Source organism: Schistocerca cancellata, chromosome 3 (genome assembly GCF_023864275.1).
Source record: "Schistocerca cancellata isolate TAMUIC-IGC-003103 chromosome 3, iqSchCanc2.1, whole genome shotgun sequence".
Classification (NCBI taxonomy): Eukaryota; Metazoa; Arthropoda; class Insecta; order Orthoptera; family Acrididae; genus Schistocerca; species Schistocerca cancellata.
Window position 1 is genome coordinate 793,211,701 of NC_064628.1, and position 27,144 is coordinate 793,238,844.

General features: G+C 41.2%; 1 protein-coding gene across 1 annotated transcript in view; it reads left to right on the top strand.

Annotated features, from left to right (window-relative positions):
* LOC126175846 (pre-rRNA-processing protein TSR1 homolog) overlaps nucleotides 1-26,875 on the top strand; it is a 96,088-nt gene extending 69,213 nt beyond the window's left edge. The window contains exons 9-12 of the mRNA XM_049922853.1: nucleotides 5,670-5,933; nucleotides 10,998-11,108; nucleotides 23,496-23,703; nucleotides 26,683-26,875. Coding sequence (XP_049778810.1) covers nucleotides 5,670-5,933; nucleotides 10,998-11,108; nucleotides 23,496-23,703; nucleotides 26,683-26,855 — 756 coding nt within the window. The 3' untranslated portion in view covers nucleotides 26,856-26,875. The remainder of the gene's footprint in view (nucleotides 1-5,669; nucleotides 5,934-10,997; nucleotides 11,109-23,495; nucleotides 23,704-26,682) is intronic.
* Nucleotides 26,876-27,144: the final 269 nt, after the last annotated feature.

Here is a 27,144-nt window from a genome sequence, read left to right on the forward strand (position 1 = left end):
AAAACTGCTTCGGGCCACACTCCTGTACACGTTCCCTGTCCAGGTGGAGGCCCACCGAACTTTGAATTCGTCTCGTGGTGTAGTCTATACTAGCTCCCTCGACGGATTGACTGACGAGGAGATTCAATCTTTCCTCGCTGAGCAGGGCGTGACGGCTGTCCATAGGGTCATGAAAAAGGTCAATAATGACCTTGTACCGGCCCGGACACTTTTCTTGACCTTCGATAGTGTTAAGCTGACATCGCGCATCAAGGCGGGCTACGAGGTTATTTCTGTTCGCCCCTATGTCCCGACACCTACGCGCTGCTACCAGTGTCAGCGTTTCAATCACACTCGACAGTCTTGTTCCAATGCGGCTAAATGTGTCACTTGTGGCAGGGATGCCCATGAGGGTGACTGTCCACCTCCGTCTCCTCGTTGTGTGAACTGTCAGGCTGACCATGCCGCATCCTCCCGCGACTGTCCTGTCTATAAGGAAGAACGCTGTATCCAAGAAATTCGGGTCAAAGAAAAAGTGTCCACCTCGGCTGCTCGCAAGCTATTGGCTAGTAGGAAGCCCGTGCTGCTCCCAGCGGGGAAATACAGTAGTGTCCTCGCCTCTCCTCGGACTACCAGGGAGGTAGCAACCCAGACATTCGATCTGACCTTCAGCACTACGGTCGTCCGTTCGGCCAGTGCTAAGATCGCGCGGTCGACGTCTCCTCTTCCTCCCATCACCCCACAGACACCAGCCCCTTCATCAGCTTCTGCTAAGACGAAGACCCCGAAGTCAGATGCACGGGCCTTCAAGAAGGAACCATCCCGTGCAGACTTCCTACGTACCTCGACCTCCCAGCCTTCGACCGGTACTTCCACCAAACGTCCTTCCAAAAAGGCTCATCGGAAGCACAGTTCTCCTTCTCCGCCACGGCGCATTTCTTTTCCTGCGCCACCCAGCGGTTGCCGCCCCAGGCCGTCATCTGTTTCGCCTGGCCGCACCGCTGGTAGCCGTACATCTGACCGTTCACCGGCGGAGGAAGCTCCCCCTCCCGGCCATCCTCCCGAGATGGCCGATGAACCTATAGACACAATGGACGATGACTGTCCGCCTACTGATAGCGGCGGCAGTGCTCGCTCGAAGCCAGGCCCTCAGCGGCCTTCGAGGTGACCCCTTCTTTCATCTTCCTTTTCTTACGATGGCACTTATTCACTGGAATATTCGCAGCATTCGCTCCAACCGAGAGGACTTGCAGTTGCTGCTCCGCTTGCACCGTCCGCTCGTCGTAGCCCTCCAGGAAACGAAGCTACGCCCATGCGATCACATTGCCTTGGCACACTACACATCTGTGCGTTTTGACCTACCCCCTGTGGTAGGTATCCCAGCTCATGGAGGGGTTATGTTGCTGGTCCGGGATGATATTTACTACGATCCCATCACGTTGCCCACCGGCCTGCAGGCAGTAGCCATCCGCATTACTCTCCCTACTTTTACGTTTTCCTTTTGTACCGTTTACACTCCATCGTCATCTGCCGTTACCAGGGCAGACATGACGCAACTTACTGCTCAGCTACCTGCACCATTTTTGTTAACTGGAGACTTCAATGCCCACCATCCCCTTTGGGGCTCTCCAGCATCCTGCCCGAGGGGCTCCTTGTTAGCAGACCTTTTCAACCAGCTCAATCTTGTCTGCCTCAATACTGGCGCCCCTACTTTTCTTTCGGACACATCTCACACCTATTCCCATTTAGACCTCTCTATATGTACTCCCCAACTTGCACGCCGGTTTGAGTGGTATGCACTTTCTGATACATATTCGAGCGACCACTTCCCGTGTGTTATCCATCTCCTGCAGCATACCCCCTCTCCGTGCTCCTCTAGTTGGACCATCTCCAAGGCAGACTGGGGGCTCTTCTCTTCCAGGGCGACCTTTCAGGATGAAACCTTCACAAGCTGCGATCGTCAGGTCGCACACCTCACGGAAGTCATTCTCGCTGCTGCTGAATATTCCATCCCTCACCCTACTTCTTCTCCACGTCGTGTACCGGTCCCCTGGTGGACCGCAGCATGTAGAGATGCTTTACGTGCTCGTCGACGTGCTTTACGCACATTTAAATGCCACCCTACAGTGGCGAATTGTATCAATTATAAACGATTACGTGCTCAGTGTCGTTGCATTATCAAAGAAAGCAAGAAAGCCAGCTGGGCTGCTTTCACAAGCACCTTCAACAGTTTTACTCCTTCTTCTGTTGTCTGGGGTAGCCTGCGCCGGCTATCTGGCACTAAGGTCCACTCACCAGTTTCTGGCTTGAAGGTCGCGAATGACGTCCTTGTGGCCCCTGAGGCTGTCTCCAATGCCTTCGGCCGCTTTTTCGCAGAGGTTTCGAGCTCCGCTCGTTACCACCCTGCCTTCCTCCCCCGCAAACGGGCAGAGGAGGCTAGGCCACCTAACTTCCGCTCCTCGAATTGTGAAAGTTATAATGCCCCATTCACCATGCGGGAACTCGAAAACGCACTTGGCTGATCACGGTCCTCCGCTCCAGGGCCTGATTCTATTCATATTCAGATGCTGAAGAACCTTTCTCCTGCGGGTAAAGGTTTTCTTCTTCGTACATACAATCGCATCTGGATTGAGGGACATGTTCCCGCATGCTGGCGCGAGTCTATTGTTGTCCCGATTCCTAAGCCGGGGAAGGACAAGCACTTGCCTTCCAGTTATCGACCTATCTCGCTTACCAGCTGTGTCTCTAAAGTGATGGAGCGAATGGTTAACTCTCGATTGGTTTGGCTGCTCGAGTCTCGACGCCTACTTACCAATGTACAATGTGGATTTCGTAGGCGCCGCTCTGCTGTTGACCATCTGGTTACCTTGTCGACCTTCATTATGAATAACTTCTTGCGGAAGCGCCCGACCGCGGCTGTGTTCTTTGATTTGGAGAAGGCTTACGACACCTGTTGGAGGGCAGGCATTCTCCGCACCATGCATACATGGGGCCTTCGCGGTCGCCTCCCTCTTTTTATTCGTTCCTTTTTAATGGATCGACAGTTCGGGGTACGTGTGGGGTCTGTCCTGTCCGACACCTTTCGCCAGGAGAATGGGGTGCCACAGGGCTCAGTTTTGAGCGTCGCTCTCTTCGCCATCGCGATCAATCCAATAATGGATTGCCTCCCAGCTGATGTATCAGGCTCCCTTTTCGTGGACGATTTTACCATCTATTGCAGCGCGCAGTGTACACGTGTCCTGGAGCGCTGTCTTCAGCGTTCTCTTGACCGTCTTTACTCCTGGAGTGTCGCCAATGGCTTCCGTTTTTCTGCCGAGAAGACGGTCTGTATTAACTTCTGGCGCTACAAAGAGTTTCTCCCACCGTACTTACGACTCGGTCCCGTTGCTCTCCCAATCGTGGAGACAACAAAATTTTTAGGCCTTACATTTGACAGAAAACTTAGCTGGTCTCCACATGTGTCATATTTGGCCGCCCGTTGTACCCGTTCTTTAAATGTCCTCCGTGTTCTCAGTGGTATGTCGTGGGGAGCGGATCGAACCGTCCTACTTCGTCTATATCGGTCGATCGTCCGCTCCAAGCTGGATTATGGGAGCTTCGTATACTCCTCTGCACGGCCATCCATCTTACGCCGCCTCAACTCCATCCAACATCGGGGTTTACGACTTGCGATCGGAGCATTTTATACTAGTCCCGTAGAGAGTCTTCATGCTGACGCTGGCGAATTGCCACTCACCTACCGGCGCGATATACTGCTTTGTCGGTATGCCTGTCGGCTACTGTCAATGCCCGACCATCCGTCTTATCGTTCCTTTTTTGACGACTCTCTTGACCGTCAATACGGGTTGTATGTCTCTGCCCTGCTACCCCCTGGCGTTCGCTTTCGTCGCCTCCTTCAACACCTTAATTTTTCACTCCCTGCAACCTTTCGAGTGGGCGAGAGCCACACGCCACCTTGGCTCCAGGCTCAGATCCGCATTCACCTTGACCTCAGCTCGCTCCCAAAAGAAGTTACCCCCGCTTTGGTCTACCACTCCCGTTTTTTGGAACTTCGTTCGAAGTTCATCGACGTGACTTTCATTTATACAGATGGCTCTAAGACCAATGATGGGGTCGGGTGTTCCTTTATTGTCGGGGCACAAAGTTTCAAATACCAGCTCCATGGCCATTGTTCGGTCTTCACAGCTGAGCTCTTTGCCCTCTACCAGGCTGTTCTTTACATCTGCCGCCACCGACATTCTGCTTATGTCATCTGCTCAGATTCCCTGAGCGCCATCCAGAGCCTCAGTGATCCGTACCCGGTTCACCCTTTTGTACACCGGATCCAATGCTCTCTTCAGCAGCTGGTGGACTTCGGTTGTCCGGTTAGCTTTATGTGGGTTCCTGGCCATGTCGGTATCCCTGGGAATGAAGCTGCAGATGCCGCGGCCAAGGCTGCGGTCCTCCAGCCTCGGACAGCTTCTTGTTGTGTCCCTTCGTCCGATTTTAGCAGGGTCATTTGTCGGCGCATTTTATCGCTGTGGCATGCCGATTGGGCTGCACTTACAGACAACAAGCTTCGGGCCTTAAAACCTCTTCCCGTGGCTTGGACGTCCTCCTCACGCCCTTCTCGGCGGGAGGAGGTAGTTTTGGCCCGGTTAAGAATTGGACACTGCCGGTTCAGCCATCGCCATCTGCTGACGGCTGCGCCGGCGCCGTTCTGCCCATGTGGGCGCTTGCTGACGGTTAGACACATTTTAATGTCCTGTCCCGATTTTAACACACTGCGCCTAGATCTTAACCTGCCAAGTACTTTCGATGCCATTTTAGCGGATGACCCACGAGCAGCTGCTCGTGTTCTTCGTTTTATCAATTTGACAAACCTCGCTAAGGACATTTGATGATGCTGTTTTTTAATCCTATGCCTGTCAGTCTGTCTTTTATCGTGTTTTCCTTTTTAGTTGTTGTTGTCAACTTGTGCCTCGCGGTGCATTCTTAGAGTAGTCAGGGCGCTAATGACCATTGAAGTTGTGCGCCCTAAAACCACAAAAAAAAAAAAAAAAAAAAAAAAAAGAAAATGACTGACTAAACTAAATATTGTTATAAACAAGTCAAGGCATTGATAACACAATCATATTGTTGGCATTATTCATAATTATTTACTTTTTTAAACTGAACTGGAATTAACTACTTCGAGAATTTGCTTGATTTTGGAAAATTCAGGAAGTGAACTTCTCCATATAATAATGTAATCTTGTTTCTATGGGCAATAAAGTGCGAAATAGGGAGAGATGATGATAGCATTTCTGTGTAAATTAATTCAGTACGAATCTTGCTGCACTATTTGTAAGGTTTACTGTAATTTGCTCATCTACAGTTGTTAATCCAAACCAGCACAAAATTTAAAAATCTCTCCAGCTACATGAAGTATTATATCAATGGTAAGTTTTTCATAGATTCAAATTTTCTAATCAATTTTACATAATTCAAATAATTTAAAATATATTATGATGTAGCCCTCCTTATGCACAATTATAGCTTCTGTCTTAGATATTTATATTTGCAAATAAATCCTACTTCAGAAATGGTTCTATAGCCATTCAGCAAATGAAAACGTACCAGTCCAAGAATTCTGTCATATATATTCTCTTGTATTTTTGCAAAAAGGATCATGTTGAGAAATATTTAAACATATTTCCTTTCTTTTGAAGGTTGGATGGTACATAACTGTACATGTGAAGAATGTTCCACGGCATTTCGTTGAATCCCATAAATCATCTGACCCATTGACTATTTTTGGATTGTTGCCACATGAACAAAAAATGTCACTGCTAAATGTAGTGTTAAAACGGCCAAATACTCTGGGTGGCCAGTTACCTATAAAGTCAAAGGAGCAACTCATAATCCATTGTGGCTACCGCCGTTTCAAAGCATGTCCGATATTCAGCCAACACACTAATGGTACCAAGCACAAGGTGAGATTTTTGGAGTAATAAGTTCTGTTATTTCATGTATGATAAAACCATTTGCTCCCAACAGCAGTAAAAGAAAGTGCTGTTATGTTTTGTGTCAGTTTTGGTCATTTTAGGCTGACTAAAATTACACATATAAAGAAATTTTAAATTGCAGAAAAGAATGTAATAGTCTTAACAGTTGCTGGATTTGATTTAATGTTGTGTAAGTGCATCTGGCAATGGGGAATGAGTAGTAAATATTCAGCACCCTGCTCAACAGTATACTTCATCATCAGGCTTTTTATCATGCTTGATCTTCTTAAGTTGAATGAAAAAAAAGTTCATTCCTGTGGCACATTAATATTGTGTGCTGGAATGGGACTTGAAACTTGGTCTCTAGCTCTCACTACTTGTATACTATGAATTATGCTGTCCATGCTTTCTTTTCCTCCATAGCTGCCAAGCTACACATTGTATGGTTTGTATGGTAACAAGCGACAAGTTGAAATTCTAAGAGGTGTACTAATATCTCAGTTTATAGTGCTCTTCTTGCAAAAGGCAGATGTCTGGATCTGAGTCTCTGTATTGCACTTAGTTTTAGGAAAACACACACTAGATTGTAGTGTGTACTCTGCTACAGAGCAGAGAAATGTTACCTAAGAACTCGTCAAGGCTGTCAAACTCTTTACTGTATCATTTCTGTCACATACTTTAGGTGAGTTTGCTCTCATATTAACTCCAGAAATATCCTAGGACTGGCTGGGTGTCACACTTTGGCTCTGGCAGTTGCAGTTTGGCACTTACATACTCTGTCATTAAGCAATTTTCTCTCCATCATATCATAAATCTAATACGGAACCAGTCTCTCGGTTATCTTGAACTGAGTTCTGTTTGCTGTGAGGTCATCATCGCTGTCATATATCTGTTGTGATAACATATGTACGTACAGTATAACCCCACTTTTACATTCCTGCAATTAATGTTTTCCTACGTTAATGACATTTTTATTGCTCCCATCAAATTTCATGTGTCCACAGTGTTAATTCGCACCCAATTTTGTATCAACAAATACATAATTTTCAAATGAAAAAGTGTTGGTATGTTGATAGAGACAATAAAAAAACACACATACACACACACAAATTTCAAGCTTTCGCAACCCAAGGTTGCTTCATCCGGAAAGAGAGAAGGAGAGGGAAAGACGAAAGGATGTGAGTTTTAAGGGAGAGGGTAAGGAACCATTCCAATCCCGGGAGTGGAAAGACTTACCTTAGGGGGAAAAAAGGACACACACACACACACACACACACACACACACACACACACACACATATCCATCAGCATATATACAGACACAGGTAGACATATGTAAATGCCAAGAGGTTGGGCAGAGATGTCACTCGAGGCGGAAGTGCAGAGGCCCAGCCTCTTTGCATTTACATATGTCTGCCTGTGTCTGTATATATGCTGATGGATATGCGTGTGTGTGTATGAGTGTATACCTGTCCTTTTTTCCCCCTAAGGTAAGTCTTTCCACTCCTGGGATTGGAATGGCTCCTTACCCTCTCCCTTAAAACCCACATCCTTTCGTCTTTCCCTCTCCTTCTCTCTTTCCGGATGAAGCAACCTTGGGTTGCCAAAGCTTGAAATTTGTGTGTGTGTTTTTATTGTCTCTATCAACATACCAAGTCTTTCTCGTTTGGTAAGTTACAGCATCTCTGTTTTTATATATATTTTTCCCACGTGGAATGTTTCCCTCTATTATATTCAATACATAATTTTCCCGTGATTTACACTTTATGAAAAAATGTTTGTGGAGAAAAAATTTACGTAAAATGTCGTTGGCATGATGTTGGACATCAAGTAGTGTTTACATACATTATATGGCCAAGTTTCTTGACACCAGGATGCTCTACTCAGCGGATTTAAACTGGTACCAATACCAAACTCTACTCTGTGTGGTGGCTGATAGGAGTAACTGTTTGTTCGAATAAAGATATCATGACCAATCAAAACCATTTCCAAACTCTCTGTACTCTGTCAAACCATGTTTAGCAAGCTTCATCTTTTGGCCGCTTGTAGCGCATGTTGACACCTTCATTCAGCTTGCGTTGCTCAAATGTTTTTGGTTTAAACACAGCGCAAATTACATATATTTTCAGGCTGAGCAAAATGTGTTCCAAGAATTTATTCTTGTTGTTAAGTGGAATATTTACAAATGTGTTTTTTGTGATGTTGCACAGAAAAAAAGAGTGATAATATGCATGTGTGTGGTTTTCTACATAACTGAGGCGGCACGGTACTGGGTAACCTCAAAAAGACGACTACACTTCAAGAGATGCAGGACAACACACATGGAAACACCATAAAAAATACTTATGTAAATATTTGCACTTGATATTGAGAAAAAATTCTCGAAACACACTGTGCTAAGCATGAAAAAATATGTAAGTGTTGCAGTGTTTCATTATTTCGATACTGAATGACAGCTGCAGGCATTCCAAAAACATCAGTTATGATGTATGAAATTGAATCAAATGTTTCTGCTTCCCACTTATCAGTTCCCATTATATCAGCAATTTTTATTAGATAATAAGCCTGTATTAGTAAACAAGTGCCTGACGAGTATTTTGATGCCTATTACTCGCACATACATAAAGTGCAAGGTGGGTATCCTATACGTAGCTTTTACAGCTTAAAATGTTATTTCCCACACTTTACATTTTCCCGCATTTTACACCATTTTTTTAAAGTCCTCTGAAAAGCGTAAAAGTGGGGTTTCACTGTATTTTGTTTATGAGGCAGTGGTATGGAACAGTATCTGAGGCTTTCTGACAATCAAGGAAGACGTCTTCAATTTGAGTTCTGCTACCTGCTGCCTTCTGGATCTCATGAGTGAACAGATTAAATTGTTAGATGTGAGTGGTACTTACATAAATGATGATGCTTGAGTTTTTAAGGTTTAGGTACATCACCACCTTAGCCACTGCTTAAAAAAAGATCTTAATTTTCACTGCTGATTGTGTTCATTTGAATATCACAAGTGACAAATACCTGGGACCTCGTTACGTGTTTTGCCACACATAAAAACAGTTTCATGCTACCGAGTGAGGTGGCGCAGTGGTTAGCACACTGCATTTGCATTGAGGAGGACAATGGTTCAAACCCGTATCTGGCCATCCTGATTTAGGTTTTCTGTTATTTCTCTAAATCACTAAAAGCAAATATAGGAATGATTCCTTTGAAAAGGCATGGCTGCGTTCCTCCTTCATCTTTCCACAATCCGAGCTTGTGTTCCATCTCTAACAACCTCAATGTCAACAGGATGTTAGACACTAATCTCCTCCCTCCAGTTTCATGCTACAAGTTCCAAAGCACGTGCACTCAATGATATTCAATTAACGCTATTGGTAGTGAAAAATTAAGCCTGTTTTAAAACAGCAGATGAGATAATAATTTACATACACCTTAAAGTATCAACAAATGTGGCAGCACAAATGTCCACAATGTGCTTAAAATGATTTCGTGCTGATTGAAGCTTTCTGGCAAGTTAAAATGGTGTGCTGGTCTTGGTATACTAACCTGGGACCTAACCTTATACAGTGAATGCTCTTGGCATCTGGGCTACCTAGCGAAAATCCAACACCTGTTGTCATAGGTTCAATTCTGCCAGTACCTCTCTTGCATTTTCAAAAATTAACAGAAACACTTCTGCATACTTTGCTGGACTGGCACTCCCAGAAGACAGGATAGCACAGGCGTTGTAAATGAGTCTTCCACTCAGCAGTGGAGTGTGCGCAGTTTTGAAGCTTGGAATGTAGGAGAGAGGTAGTCGTGGAACTGAAGCTGTGAGGGCGGATCATGAGTAGTGACCAGTTTGTAGGAGCATTTCCCCCAAAAGCCAAAGTTCTGGATTTGTGTCCTGGTTTCACAAAGAGTTTTAATCTACCAGAAAGATTCAAACCAGCAAATATCTTGCTGCCTAGTGAAATATTCATTCTAGATCATGTTAATTCCTACATAGGAGTTGTTCTGCCACCACTATAGTCATTGTATACAAGCACAATGGATGTTCCATAATATTATAAGAAATTTATTTCAGTGATTTACTGTTTTGTTTTTGTATTTTGTAGATGGAGTCACCTTAAACAGATTCTGCTCAACTAGACTATTTTGGAGTCGTTCTGTTGAATGGGCAAATGAGATGCTACTTCAGAAAACATTGTGTTTGTAATGAGAAACAAATTGACATTTTTCCTTGACACTGGGAGTTGCATGAAATGTCTAATAAACAGTATTTGTTTGGTCTAGCTACATATACTCATTGCAAAACTGGAATTATCAGTGTCCACCAAAACGCTGGAGGACAGTTGATTGTTTTTGGGAGAGAGACACAATAGAAGCCACCACCTCCTCACTTGTTTCTGTACTGTAATTTTTGCCTTTGTTCAATAGTCAAATGTAAGAAATGCAGTGTGAAGTTAATTATTAAAATAGTTGTAGAAGACAGAATTTGATATTCCACTCTTCATTTTATCATCTTCCATTTCAGCACCATTATATTCAGTGAGCATTTTGATAAGTGATATTGTTCCCTTTGCTGTGGTTTCATAGAACCAAATCTTTTCAGGGGTTTTTGACAACTGAGCAAGTAAGATCTTGTTGTTGCAATCATTGCAGAAATCTCATATAATTGTCCTTACATTTTTGTTTACTCTGTTCAACTTTTATTTGCCAGCTCTCTCTTTGTTTTCGTAGCGTAGTAGCATCCTAATATTGTTATTGAACCTTGAATGGTTCTTCCCAGTCAGTATCTTCCGTGGCGCCAGTCTCTCCAACACATGCCGTACAGTACATCTGAATTTGGGCTGGATGTCCCTCATGTTCTCTTCCCCAGAGCTGAACATTTACTGCTCACTTATCAGACAGTTTATAGTTTTGGTGTGCTGTGTGGTACTTTTAAGCGTAGAGATTATTATGAAAGATGACTGGTTAAATGCAAGAGGACATTATGACTCTCATCATTACACATAAAATAAATACATTAAAATTCACATATATTTGCAATATTCTGTCTTGTTCCAGTGTGAGCGCTTCTTCCAACCAGATACCACTGTGGTTGCGAGTATGTACGCACCCATCATATTTCCGCCATGTCCTGTACTTGCTTTTAAGGAAACAAAACAGGGAACTCAAGTAAGTATATAAGTAACTGTGCCAGGTACCTTGCGTGCTATCATAAAGTTTAAGAAAATGTGTCACATTTTACTTAGAATTAAACTACTTATTAAATTTTGTTTGGATATTGGCGGAAATTGTACTACATTTCCAGGAGCGGATGTGGACTGTGACCACAATTAATTGCTTATGAACTGTAAATTAAAACTGAAGAAACTGCATAAAAGGTGGGAATTTAAGTAGGCGGGACCTCTAGAAACTGAAAGAACCAGAGGTTGTAGAGTGTCTCAGAAGTAGTATTAGGGGACAATTGACAAGGACAGGGGAAAGGAATACAGTAGAAGATGAAATAGTGAAGTCAGCAGAGGATCACAAGGTAAGAAGAAGAGAGAAATAGTGAAGAAGAAGAAGAAGAAGAAGAAGAGAGAAATAGTGAAGTTAGCAGAGGATCACAAGGTAAGAAGAAGAGAGAAATCCTTGGGCAACACAGGAGATATCGAATTTAATTGATAAAAGGAGAAAATATAAAAATGCAGCAAATAATGCAGGCGAAAGGAAATACAAATGTCTAAAAAATGAGATTGACAGGAAGTGCAAAATGGCTAAGCAGGAATGGCTAGAGAACAAATATAAGGATTTAGAAGCATATATCACTAGTGGTAAGATAGACACTGCCTACGGGAAAATTAAAGAGACATTTGGAAAAAAGAAAATTAAACCAGTCCTAAACAAAGAAGGGAAAGCAGAAAGGTTGCAGGAGTATATAGAGGCTCTATACAAGGGAGATGTACTTGCGGGCAACTTTATGGAAATGGAAGAGGACGTCGATGGAGATGGGGGAGGTATGATACTGCTTGAGGAATTTGACAAAGCACTGGAAGATCTAAGTCAAAACAAGGTCCCAGGAGTAGACAACTTTCATTAGAACTACTGATCACCTTAGGAGAGCCAGCCATGACAAAAGTCTTCTATCTGGTGAGCAAGATGTGTGAGATGGTGAAATACCCTCAGAGTTCAAGAAGAGTATAATAATTCCAATACCAAAGAAAGCTGGTGCTGACAGATGTGAAAATTACCGAACTTTCAATTAAATAAGTGACAGTTGCAAAATACTAACATGAATTCTTTACAGAAGAATGGAAAAACTGGTGGAAGCAAACATTGGTGAAGATCAGTTTGCATTCTGGAGAAAAGTAGGAACATGAGAGGCAATACTGACCGTGTAACTTATCTTGGAAGATAGGTTAAGGAAAGGCAAACTTACATTTAGAGCATTTGTAGACTTAGAGAAACCTTTTGACAATGTTGACTGGGATACTTTCATTCAAATTCTACTGGTGGCAGGGATAAAATACAGATAGTGAAAGGCTGTTTACAGTTCATGCAGAAACCAGTTGGCAGTCGTAAGAGTCAAGGGGCATGCAAGGGAGTGAGATACGCTTGTAGGTTGTCCTGGATGTTATTCAATCTGTATACTGAGCAAGCAGTAAAAGAAACAAAAGAAAAATTAGGAGTAAGAATTAAAATCCAGAGAGACGAAGTAAAAACATCGAGGTTTGCCAGTGACATTGTAATTCTGTCAGAGACAGCAGAGGACTTGGAAGAGCAGTTGAATGGAATGGACAGTGTCTTGAAAGGAGGATATAAGATGAACATCAACAAAAGTAAAAATGAGGATAATGGAATGAAGTTGAATTAATCAGGTGATGCTCAGGGAGTTAGATTAGGAAATGAGACACAAAGCAGCAGATGAGTTTTGCTATTTGGAGAGAAAAGTGACTGATGATGGATGAAGTAGAGAGGATATGGCAATTTCAAGAAAATCATTTCTGAAGAAGAGAAATTTGTTAACATCTTCTGAAGGTATCCATGTATGGAAGTGAAACATGGATGATAAACAATTTAGGAAAGAAGAGATTAGAAGCTTCTGAAGTGTGGTGCTACAGAAGAATTTCAGAGATTAGTTACGTGATCTACCCAACTGATGAGAAGCTACTGAATAGAATTGGGAGAAAAGAACTTTGTTGCACAGCCTGACTAGAAGAAGGGATTGCTAGGTAGGACACATTCTGAGACATGAAGGGATCACCAATTTAGTACTGGAGGAAAGTGTGGAGGGTAAAAATCATAGAGGGAGACCAAGAGATGAATACAGTAAGCAGATTCAGAAGGTTGTAAGTTGCAGCAATTACTCAGAGATGAAGAGGCCTCCACAGGATAGAGTAGCATGGAGAGGTGCATCAAACCATTCTTCGTACTAAAGAGCATTACAACAACATTGGTCTCTCAACAGTTTTGAATTTTCATGCCTTGTAAGAAAGACCAACATTGAAATTATAAGAAAGAAACAACAGTGTAACATTTTAGTGCTTGTTTTAACTTGAGACAACTAAATATCTCAGAAATGATGCATCATACAAAAAAAATTATAAATGAAAAGTTAGTATTAGTAAGAGGACATCTGTGTGTGCTACAAGTGGCCACCTCCTAATACCCCACCTTCGTGGGCAGGGCCAGGTGTGTTTCCTATTTTTATAGCATATTCAAATTCTACATCAGAAAATGTATACAGTTTACTCAAAACATTGTTTCCCATTCATGGTAGATCACATAGTAATCAACAAATATTGAGTGTGCCAATTTTTACTATTACAAACCGACACATTTTATTTTACATTTCATTTACGATGCAGATGTAAACCTTTGTGTTCTAATGGTTAATGCTTATGTTTGAAATTTACTTCAGTAAATTTGATTATACAGTACAGTTAGCTGTTTCAGAGATTGGTTAGAAACTACATTTAGTGTGACCAGGAACAGCAATGTGAATTGACTCAACAGAATCAAACATCCATATGGTGAGAGGCAAGGGGAATCACCAGTGTCAAGCATCATTATGGGAACAGAAAACTATTATATCCACGTCATTGTTCCTGGATCACACTAAACTGTGTTTCGGAACAGACATTAAAATGACTGACAATACTGGATTGTAACAGTCAAATTTGCAACACTAAAGTAAATTTCAAACATAAAAATCAACTATTAGAACACAAAGGTTTACATTTACAACATAAATGAAATGTAGAATCAAATGTTCGGTTTGTAATTACAAAAACAGGCACACTTGATATTTGTCGATTGTAGTGCCATCTACCACGAACGGGAAACAATGGTTTGAGTAACTCATATGTATTTTTTTATAGGCTCTAAATACATCAATAGCAAATGCTGTGAGTAAAAGGTAGAAGTTTGTTTCTAGATAAGAAACACACCATATACTGTTGACATTTGGCCTGTTGGGCAGATGTTTTCTGAGCAGTACCTGGAGACCACAGTTCCGTTATACTAAGAGAGTCAGAAAATATCCCTCAACAACCTCCGAAATTTTGTTGATGGAGTTCAGGTTCTGTTGATGGAGTTCAGGTTCGCACTGTATGAACATATTTTTTCAACTTGAAATTAAGTATTGTATCATTAATCATAATTGTTTTGTTGGGGGTTACTGAACTTCAGTGAACTATTCATGCTTTAGATTTTTGGAGCCCGTTTGTTGATAACTGAAACTTCCTGTGGTAATATGTCACGTATGATGTTAGGAATTGTATCACCCACAGTTACAGATTCATTAATTATTGCATAGTGAAAATTGGATTTTTTTAATGATAGACAATTCCATACTTCTCGCATTTATAAAAAGCTCTATGAAACTTCCTGGTAGATTAAAACTGTGTGCCCGACCGAGATTTGAACTCGGGACCTTTGCCTTTCGTGGGCAGGTGCTCTACCATCTGAGCTACCGAAGCACGACTCACGCCAGGACCTCACAGCTTTACTTCTGCCAGGTTCGCAGGAGAGCTTCTGTAAAGTTTGAAGGTAGGAGACGAGATACTGGCAGAAGTAAAGCTGTGAGGACTGGGTGTGAGTCGTGCTTCGGTAGCCCAGATGGTAGAGCACTTACCCGCGAAAGGCAAAGGTCCCGAGTTCGAGTCTCGGTCGGGCACACAGTTTTAATCTGCCAGGAAGTTTCATATCAGTGCACACTCCACTGCAGAGTGAAATCTCATTCTGGATAAAAAGCGCTCTCCATTATTTTTGGTTTAGACTGCAAATTTGTTTCACATGAAGGTACCAAAGCTCTGGACACAATGTTCTTAATCTTGGTTTTTACGTTGAATACCAGATCAATAATTTTAGACCTTGAAATTGCACACTTTTATTTTAATTGTTTTTTTAATAGAAATGTGCACCCGAAGATATAAAAATGATGCACTACGAAGGAGTTATCCAAGTTGGATGGAAATTGGGAGATATGATGTATATGTAACAGACAGACAAATGAGTACACTTTCAGAAAAATGGGATGATTTATTCAAGAGAAAGAGCTTCAAAAAATTATGAAGTCCACAATGTGTTGGTCCACCTCTGGCCCTTATGTAAGCAGTTATTTGACTGGGCATTAATTGATAGATTTTTTGGGTGTTCTCCTGAGGGATATCATGCCAAATTATAGTTGGAGTTTGCTGCCCATAACGCTCCAAATGTTCTCAATTGGGAAGAGATCTGATGACCGTTATGGCTAAGGTAGGGTTTGGCATGAAGAAAAACAGTAGAAACTCGCTATGTTCAGGTGGGCATTGTCTTGCTGAAATATAAAAAGACAAAAAAATGGGGCATAGAATATTGTCGATATACTGCTGTGCTGCAAGGGTGGCATGAATGACAACAAAATGGGTGATGCTGTGAAATGAAATGAAATGGCATCCTAGACCATCGCTCCTGGTTGTCAGGTTGTATGGTGAGCAGCAGTCAGATACATGCTCCACCACTGTCTGGGGCACCTTCAGGCATATCTTCTACAGCTACATCTACATCCATACTCCGCAAGCCACCGACGGTGTTTGGCGGAGGGTACCTTGAGTACCTCTATCGGTTCTCCCTTCTATTCCAGTCTTCAGCTGAGAATCTCATTGTCTGGAGAGGAATTGTCTTCAGTGATGAGTTCTGCTTCAAATTGGTCCCCAGTGACCAGCAAAGATGTGTCTGGAGACACTCCAGATAGCTTTGGGGTACGAACCTGACAGTTGCCCATCATATGACCTGACAATGAGGAGTCTGGGGTGGTATTTCTTTTCATAGTGGGATCCCGTTGGTTGTCATCTGTGACTCCTTTACAGCATAGCATTGTATCAACAATATTCCACTCCCTGTTTTATTGATTGTCATGACAAGCCATTCTGGGCTTACATTTCAGCAAGGTAATGCCTGTCTGCACACAACGAGAGTTTGTGCTGCTTGTCTTTATGGTTGCCAAAGCCTAGTTTGACCACCAATGTCACCAGGGAGCTCCCCAACTGAGAATGTTTGGAACATTATGGGCAGGGCCCTCCAACAAGCTCAGGATTTTGATGCCCAGATGTGCCAATTGGACAGAATTTGGCATGGTATCCATCAGGAGGATACCCAAAAACTTTATCAACTGATGCTAAGATGAATAACTGCTTGCATAAGGGCCAGACGTTGACCAGTGTGTTATTGACTTGCCAAATTTGTGAGCTCTTTCTCTTGAATAAATCATCCAGTTTTTGTGGGGTTGTAATCATTTCACGTCTACCAGTTCCCATCCCATTCGGATAATTCCTTCATTATGTAGTGTTAGGTTTCAGATTTCAGTACTCTAGGAACCAAAGTCAACTTATAATATTCTAAATGACCAAGAGAAGCAGTTTCTAAAATAATTGCCATTTTTCACAATCATGTGTTACAATTGCTGCACTGATAATGACTGCAATGTTTCTGGTAACGTACATAGTGCATAACTATCACAATAAAAGTAGGCAAAATATTCCATATTGTTATCATAGTTTAAGTATCCATAACCTTAACAATCATAACTATGCAGTTGTTGGTTTCTTCTAAGCACCCACTGAATATTCTCTATTTTGTTTGATTATTATCTGCATCCAGTTGCTCAAAGGTTTCATCTGTATGTGAGGTACACAAACGATTTTGTGGCTCATTTAGTCCTTGTCCTGTCTGAAGCCCAGCACATGGCTTTGATAATCACCATTGACACTATCTCTCTCTTCAACAACATTCTCTATGTATCTGGTTTGTTTGCTGCTGAATACTTGATCAGTCATCTGAGGGCAAAATAAACATCTATTCTCATTTCACTCAGCAGTGCCTTTCATCATGGAGAGGCAGACATGCAAGGAGATTGGGGGTGTAACCTGTACCGCCAACCTTTTCCATTGGTTCACTTAGAGTACATATGCTGGAGTAAACGAACATTCAGCACTTCATCTGTTCTGGCTTCATGATCTGTTTTCATCATCTAGATCCATAACTTAAGGAATTCATTTTTATAAGTAAAATTTATGCCACATTTCTCGAAGTTGATAATCGGTTCACTAATGGATAACTACATAACAGTGACCAGGTTTGAGTTCTGACATGTCACTCTGTTACCGTCTGTCATAACTGTGGACAGATTACAACAGAGTGAAAGAATCTGGGAGCGTTAACATTACTGTGACACATGCTATGGCATCTCTCTGTGACAGAATGCTTACCTATTGTATGATGTTGCGCCCAACTTTGATGAAACTTGAATTTTCATATCTTGCTGTACTGGAAAAAAAAATCCTGGAAATTGATGTTTTTAGGGAGAATGCCAAGAGATGTAGATTGGCCAAAAATAATTTTTAAAGGTGGTTCATTGTATTTTATTTGCCACTTTGCCATAGTTGATGGCCAGTTCCAGCTTTACAATTCACAGTTTATACAGGTAAAAGGACACATATGTCTTCCTTTGCATATACATGCAGAAGAGGAATCACGCAATCATTAAACACTATCACAGTATTGGTTAAAGTTCACAATGGCATAATGTACAGAGATGGACACTTGAAAGTAACAGTGCACCCAAATAATTTTTAGTAAGATGATCAGCATTAATAATACTGTCCAGTTAATAGTGATGTGATATATGCACTCTGAAATTACATTTACTGTTTCACACAAGGTGTTACGGAGCAAAGATATTTCACAATTGCAGACACTTTACATTAGACGCCATATATCTGTTGCACATAAAAATAGTGGCAGCAGAGTTTTACATGGAACGACATTATCAGTGTGCTGGCCATTTGCTGACTTTTTCATGAACTGACATAATGTATTATTGGTATGACCTCCAGGTCCAGACTGCCAATTTTGGCGAAGGGTGGCTATTTAAAGACAAGTGTAAGAACATGGGATTTGTGAAAATACTTAATGCTTTGAAATTTGGCTAGTTTAGATTTTACTATATTGCACATTTGGTTTATGAAAAATGTTTCAGGTAAGTAATTCACAAAACTTCATGGAACATTATTATTACGTGCCATCTGAAATCCCCTGTTTAGTTGGCATCAATTTCCAAATAAGTATTGTATGAGCCTAAATTATTTCAAATCTTAATTACTGAGTTAACTAGTAAGAGGTATTGTCTGATTCAGAAAAAAATGCATCAGCAAAGTTATAGTGCCAATACTACACTCATTTAAGCAAAATAGGTGATTAAAATTTTGAGGATCCTGATTTTTTATGTCAGTTATTGCATAAGTTAATTGATTTCAGATAATTCCAAATATGTTCTTGGAAAGTCAGGAATGTCTGCTTTTGAATGATTAGTAACAATACCTCCTCTATGGCTTTTTTGCTCATGGTATTTTGCCATTGTACGACATTGTTGTAACTTCGGTTAGCTGTAATTTTTAATAACTCAGGCTGCTAGTAAAATGAAATGCATCATAGTAATCAGGTAGACAAATATAAACAAATAACTATAAGTTTAAATGAGAGTTAATGCAAATATCAATTTTATGCTCCTGTACACATTACCTATTACGAATGCATCTGCATTAGATATAGAATGAAAGAGTGAAAATGTTAGTTATTCTTGGGTGCCAAAAACATAACAGATGGATCAGATTCCAACTTCCTGCGTATCACCTTCCCCTCTCCTGTTCCAGTTTTGTGACATGAGGCGAACATATTTACAAATGCTGATTTATTCCGTGAACACACAGCCATCCTCAAAGCAGTTCGTATCAACTGGCCTCAATATCACTAATTTTTAAAGTATTTCTTTCCCATTCAATGCTTCCTAGCCTTATATATACCGGCCAGTTTCTGAAGCGATGTCCTAAAATGAAGTCTACTTATCAATGCTCAATCCATGGAGATTGTTATTGTTTCTGTTCTTAGACTGGGTGATATATTGTTCTTGTTTCTATTCTTAGATAGAGTGTTTTATTGTTCTTGTTTCAATTCTTAGATGGGATGTTAATATTATGTGCTTGTACTGATATGAATGACATTGTTCTTTTCATTGTTTTATTTAAATGTGTGTTATACTATTGAAAATAAGTTTCTTTTGTTTCCATTGCTTTATACTTGAAATTTGAGTATCGTGTAATAAATTAAAATCTGTCTCCATAGGTTGTTGTTGTTGTTGTTGTCTTCAGTCCTGAGACTGGTTTGATGCAGCTCTCCATGCTACTCTATCCTGTGCAAGCTTCATCATCTCCCAGTACCTACTGCAACCTACATCCTTCTGAATCTGTTTAGTGTATTCCTCTCTTGGTCTCCCTCTACAATTTTTACCCTCCACGCTGTCCTCCAATACTAAATTGGTGATCCCTTGATGCCTCAGAATATGCCCTACCAGCCGATCCCTTCTTCTAATAAAGTTGTGCCACAAATTTCTCTTCTCCCCAATTTTGTTCAATACCTCCTCATTAGTTATGTGATCTACCCATCTAATCTTCAGCATTCTTCTCTAGCACCACGTTTCGAAAGCTTCTATTCTCTTCTTGTCCAAACTATTTATCGTCCATGTTTCACTTCTATACATGGCCACACTCCATACAAATACTTTCAGAAACGACTTCCTGACACTTAAATCAATACTCGATGTTAACAAATTTCTCTTCTTCAGAAACGCTTTCCTTGCCATTGCCAGTCTACATTTTATATCTTCTCTACTTTGACCATCAGTTATTTTGCTCCCCAAATAGCAAAACTCCTTTACTACTTTAAGTGTCTCATTTCCTAATCTAATTCCCTCAGCATCACCCGACTTAATTCGACTACATTCCATTATCCTCGTTTTGCTTTTGTTGATGTTCATCTTATACCCTCCTTTCATGACACTGTCCATTCCGTTCAACTGCTCTTCCAAGTCCTTTGCTGTCTCTGACAGAATTACAATGTCATCGGAAAACCTCAAAGTTTTTATTTCTTCTCCATGGATTTTAATACCTACTCCGAATTTTTCTTTTGTTTCCTTTACTGCTTGCTCAATATACAGATTGAATAACATCGGGGAGAGGCTACAACCCTGTCTCACTCCCTTCCCAACCACTGCTTCACTTTCATGCCCCTCAACTCTTATAACTGCCATCTGGTTTCTGTACAAATTGTAAATAGCCTTTCGCTCCCTGTATTTTACCCCTACCACCTTTAGGATTTGAAAGAGCGTATTCCAGTCAACATTGTCAAAAAGCTTTCTCTAAGTCTACAAATGCTAGAAACGTAGGCTTGCCTTTCCTTTATCTATTCTCTAAGATACGTCATAGGGTCAGTATTGCCTCACGTGTTCCAACATTTCTACGGAATCCAAACTGATTTTCACCACCGTCGGCTTCTACCAGTTTTTCCATTCGTCTGTAAAGAATTCGTGTTAGTATTTTGCAGCTGTGACTTATTAAACTGATAGTTCGGTAATTTTCACATCTGTCAACACCTGCTTACTTTGGGATTGGAATTATTATATTCGTCTTGAAGTCTGAGGGTAATTCGCCTGTCTCATACATCTTGCTCACGAGATGGTAGAGTTTTGTCATGGCTGGCTCTCCCAAGGCTATCAGTAGTTCTAATGTAATGTTTTCTACTCCCGGGGCCCTGTTTCAACTTAGGTCTTTCAGTGCTCTGTCAAACTCTTCATGCAGTATCATATCTCCCATATCATCTTCTACCTCCTCTTCAATTTTCATAATATTGTCCTCAAGATCATCACCCTTGTGTAGATCCTCTATAAACTCCTTCCACCTTTCTGCTTTCCCTTCTTTGCTTAGAACTGGGTTTCCATCTGAGCTCTTGATATTCATACAAGTGGTTCTCTTTTCTCCAAAGGTCTCTTTAATTTTCCTGTAGGCAGTATCTATCTTACCCCTAGTGAGACAAGCCTCTACATCCTTACATTTATCCTCTAGCCATCCCTGCTTAGCCATTTTGCACTTCCTGTTGATCTCATTTTTGAGACGTTTTTATTCCTCTTTGCCTGCTTCATTTACTGCATTTTTATATTTTCTCCTTTCATCAATTAAATTCAATATGTCTTCTGTTACCCAAGGAATTCTATTAGCCCTCGTCTTTTTACCAACTTGACCCTCTGCTGCTTTCACTATTTCATCTCTCAAAGCTACCCATTCTTCTTCTACTGTATTTCTTTCCCCATTCTTGTCAGTCGTTCCCTAATTCTCTCCCTGAAACCCTCTACAACCTATGGTACTTTCAGTTTACCGTATTTACTCAAATTTAAGCCGCACTTTTTTTCCGGTTTTTGTAATCGAAAAAAACACCTGCGGCTTAGAATCGAGTGCAAAGTAAGCGGAAGTTCTGAAAAATGTTGGTAGGTGCCGCCACAACTAACTTCTGCCGTCAATACATGTAGCGCTACACAGGCATGCTTTGCAGGCATAAAGATAAATATGGGCCCAAAACCTCCACGTCAGTAAATAAATTTAAAAACAAAAGGTGGAAGACGAGCTTTTTTCTCCGCCCCGAGTTTCGACCACTGCATTTTCATACATTATCCAACGAAGTAAATACAAATTCCGTATTGTTCATCTTCGAATGTATCAGCATTTCAATCTACTACGAAAATCCGGCTGGGCAGACTGTTTGGGATGTTTGTCAATATGGCCAACTCTACGTTCTGAATTTTTTCCTACCTGTGAGAAAGATGATTGCCAATAGGAACTTTTATGAATTGTGAATCACATGCAGTATTCTCTTCCCCATAAGAATAATACGAATATAAACATTTTGCCATGTATTCTTTCGTGTTTGCTGCTATCTCATGTAAATCCTGTCTGCCTAATAATCTATGAATGTAGAGTGAGACAACAGCAAAAGCGGAAGAATATACATCCCATTGATGTTTATATTCGTCTTATTCTTATGCCTAATAGTGATACAGCCAGAAATGGAGCACGAGAATTGACTAGATTTTTAAATCTACGATGACTCTAATTTCTGTGCAGAATGTAATGTACTAAAGAGGTGTCTGCAAAGAATTTCAAACGGAGAAAAACTCTCGTTCAGAACATCTTGTATCATACGCAGTCTATTATTTGGTTCTTGATGAGCATTATCAAAGAAAGCAGCAGTGTAAATAACAATAAATAGCAGTCTCTTACCATTGTTTTGTTACTGAGACAATTCCTCTCGTTTTTTATTGTAAGCGGCGGTAGCGCCCACAAAAGCAAGCCACGCCGCGAGCGGCGACAGGTCGTAAACAGTCATTATCAAGTGCGACAAACAATGCATGACACAGTACAGTAATGCATTTTCAGCTTAGAGTGACGTAAACACCTATAACAAATAGAACGGTACTTATCAGATCAAAGAAAAATAAGCAATCAATTCAAACCAGACGAAGGATGTGAAAAAGGAAGGGTACCCGTATAAATATGGATGGAGCGCCTGATGCATAGCAATGGCTACCTGGTAAAGCTTAACTGTTAAGCGAAGGTTACGACTCAAACCAAACTACTATAGCTGTATCGTCATTCATTCGACCTAAATTGTGTCTCATATTCCAATGGACCAACTTTGTTTCGATCTGGAGGTGCGATCTAAAACTTTTCTCTCCCCTTGAATTTCGAGTCTCAAATTACAGGTGCGGCTTAGATCGGTGATAATTTTTTTCCTTGATTTCGAGTCTCATTTTTCAGCTGCGGCTTAGATTCGAGTGCGGCTTAGATTCAGTAAATATGGTATCCAGGTCCCATTTCCTTACATTTCTACCTTTTTGCAATTTCTTCAGTTTTAATCTACAGTTCATAACCAATAGATTGTGGTCAGAGTCCACATCTGCCCCTGGAAATGTCTTACAATTTAAAATCTGGTTCCTAAATCTCTGTCTTACCATTATATAATCTATCTGACACCTTCCAGTTTCTCTAGGCTTCTTCCATGTATACAACCTTCTTTTATGATTCTTGAACCAAGTGTTAGCTCCATAGATACTTATGCAAAAGTACACCCTCACATTAACAAATATGGATATGAAAACACAGTAAAGTTGTATCTGATTATTTGTTTCAGTGTATGTGTAATGATATTTTTCAGATGCTTGTTGGAATTGGTAGTGTGTTGTCCATAAATCCCGATAGGATTGTTGTGAAAAGAATTGTCCTTAGTGGACATCCAATCAAGGTGAACAAGCGGTCTGCAGTTGTGAGGTATATGTTTTTTAACAGAGAAGATATAAACTGGTTTAAGCCTGTCGAGCTTCATACAAAATATGGACGGCGAGGACATATCAAAGAGCCTCTAGGTAAGTCTGAAGACGAAAAATAATTCATAAATGACATATTAGTCTAAGGTGAGTGTGGCACATTAAACATATACTAGGGCTGGAAATGCTTGTATTCTGTCACACCTACCTGTGAAATAAGAAAGTTACAGAACTTCAGTGCTGTCCAAGCTTCATCTTTAGAACTTTTCTTTCTTCATTTCTTCATACCCTTTGTGACTGTTGTGTGTATGTGGAAAGGGGGGGGGGGGGGGGGGTTCGTTTCCAGATAGTTACCACATTCCTTATTTGTCTCCATTCTGAAAAATTCATTAGTATAATATTCCTTTCCCTTATAAAAATTCAATTCAAAAGTGAGGTAGGGGTTCATTGTTTCTCACAGCACTTGTATTTGAGAAGCAAAGTTAAAATCCCGCCACCTATCTGACCGTCAAGATTCATTGATATCCCTAGATTGCTTAAGCGAAATGACAGGATGTTACATTGTGAAAAAGTCTGGTCACATTTCTGCCCATCAGTGTGTTCCACATTTGCGTTCTGTTACTAATGATCATATTTTGTCTGTGACATTAAACCTTAATCTTTTGTCATTCTGTTTTTCCAAAACAAGAAACGTCAGTATCATATTTGTTGATCAGCATCTTTAAAAAATATGAAATGTCAGCAGACAGTGAAAGCTGTTGGTTCCCAATTAGTGAAACAGTCTTTACAGGTAATGTGTCAAGCTTTGTAAAATAATGTCTGGATATAATTTTCTTCATTGTATCTTATAACAGAATAGGAAAAATGTAGGGGTGCAGAGGAGAGAAAAGAGGAAGAAGGAAAGAAGAGTTGGATCTCTAAGTCATGCACAATTCATTATGTGCATGACACATTACCATATCTCCCCCCCCCCCCCCCCTCTCTCTCTCTCTCTCTCTCTCTCTCTCTCTCTCTCTCTCTCATTATGTTGGAAGAAACTGCCAGGTTGTTTCTTCTTGCAATAGTTGTAGTTTATAAAAGCCTCTTGCTTTTGTTCCTATTGGTTGTTGCTATTTGTTAGTGTGGAAGCTACTGATTGTGTATACTGTTCCTGCTTCGTGGAACTGTTACTTATTTGGCTGTGCTGTGGTGAATCATCTGCACAGCATGTCTGGCCTCAAGGTGATGTGTGCCAGTGTGGTTTGCGGTTGAGCTCCCATATGTCTCAGTGCTTTTGTAGGAGGTGGCTGCCACATCGTAGATCCTGTCTCTCAACATCTTGATGTCAGTGATGTGATGCAGCTTCTCGGTGGGGAAGTACCTTGGAAGATAGAGTGCCATCTGGAGTGCTCTTTTCTGGAAAGTTCGAAGTCTTTTGTGGTTGCTGTCACCTGTATTGCCCCATACAACTGCCACATGTTCTAGTAGTGGTCGTATGGTGACTTTGTACAGCATGAGACTGGCATGTTCTGGCAGCATGGTGGTGGGGCTTAGTAATGGGTAGAGCAACCTCATTCTGCCCAGTGCTTTTCCTGTGATGTTCTCAACATGTTGTTGCCATGTTAGCTTCCTGTCTAATGTGACGCCAAATTACTTTGCTCTAGCACCTCATGGTACAGGGTCACCCCCCACCCAGTCTCTGGGCATGTTTGGACTGATGTGCCAACGAGCAGTGATCAGCACCTGACTCTTCTCATTGTTGTAAGCCAGCCTCCACTTCACGGCCCAAGTTGTAAGGGAGTCACGGCTTGTGTACAGGGAGTAAAGTGCTGAGCCGATGACCAGCCCTTGAGATACTCTTGTAAGTATTCAGCACTCCATGGAAAATTCCCTGCCCCGTCGTGAAATGACTTTCCTCCAAGATAACTCTGGAGGAGACTCATGTGTGACACAGGTATTCCCAGCACGAGTAGCTTGTACAGGAGACAGTCAGGCCACAATCAATCAAACGCACGTGACACGTCGAGCAGAAGATCATCAAATACTCATGTCGGTCAACTGCTGTGAACACTTCCTCTGTTAGGCACAGCAGCCGGTCTGTTGATGAGTCCCTATCAGGGAGTACGGCTTCTGCTTCTAGGCGAGCCAGCAGGTGCATCAGGTATAGCTGCTCAAAGATTTTCGACGGTGTTGGTAGTAGGCTAATAGGGTAGTAATTCCTTGCCAGGCTGGTGTCTTTGCCTGGCTTCGGAATTCAACTATCTCAGCATGTTTCCAGCACATTGGAAATTCACTGCTAAGCAGCACCTGATTTAAGACTGCAGATGGTCAGCTGTTAGTTGTTTCAGCAGTTGGTTAGTGTTGATGGCTTGTCCATATGCTTTCTTGCTGTTACAGCAGTGATGTTGAAGCTGCACTTCCTCAATGGTAATGGGCTGTATTGTGTTGTCTTCTGCGCGACGGCTGAGGAAAGCAGTGAGACATTCTGCCACAAGCCTCATATGGTCATTATCAGCGGGATCGTCCACTCATGTGAAATTTGCCGTGAATATGTCCATTTCCTCAGAGATCTAGGCCACAGTGATTTGCTAGCCGGATGTTAGTGTTTGTGGTCAAGATGACTGGCACATGGTCCAGGGAGAGTGCTGCATGCATGCTGACCACACTATTGTGGCTGATTCCCTTGACGATTACAATGTTGAGGACATCTGGTCGTCTTCTCGCTGGGTAGACCCCAAAATCCCATGACTAGAGATACGTGCTGTGTGCATAGCTGCGTTTAGATGACCAAAGCCACATATTTTAGTGATAATTATTGTAATTGGGCCTCAGTATTATAAAATGATAAATTATTATGTAGAAATTATGTTGTTTAACCTATTTGCTTATAAAATTGTTTGATGCACCCAATACTTCAGCTGGAAAATGTCAATTAGTCCACAAGCAAAGAGTAAATACTTAAATTTTTCTATATCCTCCATGCGTACCACCTCCATTTAGTATCTGATGAAGAAATTAAATTTAAAGTGTGTTTTTTGTCTTCATAAATATTATAAACAATAAATATTATTTGATAATCGAGCTTTTTGTTATTTCCAGGTACTCACGGACATATGAAGTGTGTCTTCGATGGCCAGCTTAAATCACAGGACACTGTTCTCATGAATTTGTATAAACGTGTGTTTCCAAAATGGACTTATGACCCTTGTGTGAGAGTGCCGCATTCGTTGTACAATTATTCAGACTTAATGTCTGTGGATGAAGTAGATTAAAGATTTTATATTACCCGTCATGAGTATAAATGTTTATTTATTGGCAAAATATTGCTGAGTCATTTGTTTGGTCATTTCTTTGAAAGGAGACAGTATTGTGTGTATCTCTGGAGACACAGTCTTAGCACCTGTTGGGCAGGCAGCTTTGCCAGTTTAGCAGAATTTTTGATCACCTCTACCTTATGCTGAAACACACAAATACAGTTCTTTGTTATAGATACACTAACAGTGAGTTCCTGACAAGCACAGAGAACATCGTTGTATAGCAGATGTGAATGAAGAAAGAAGT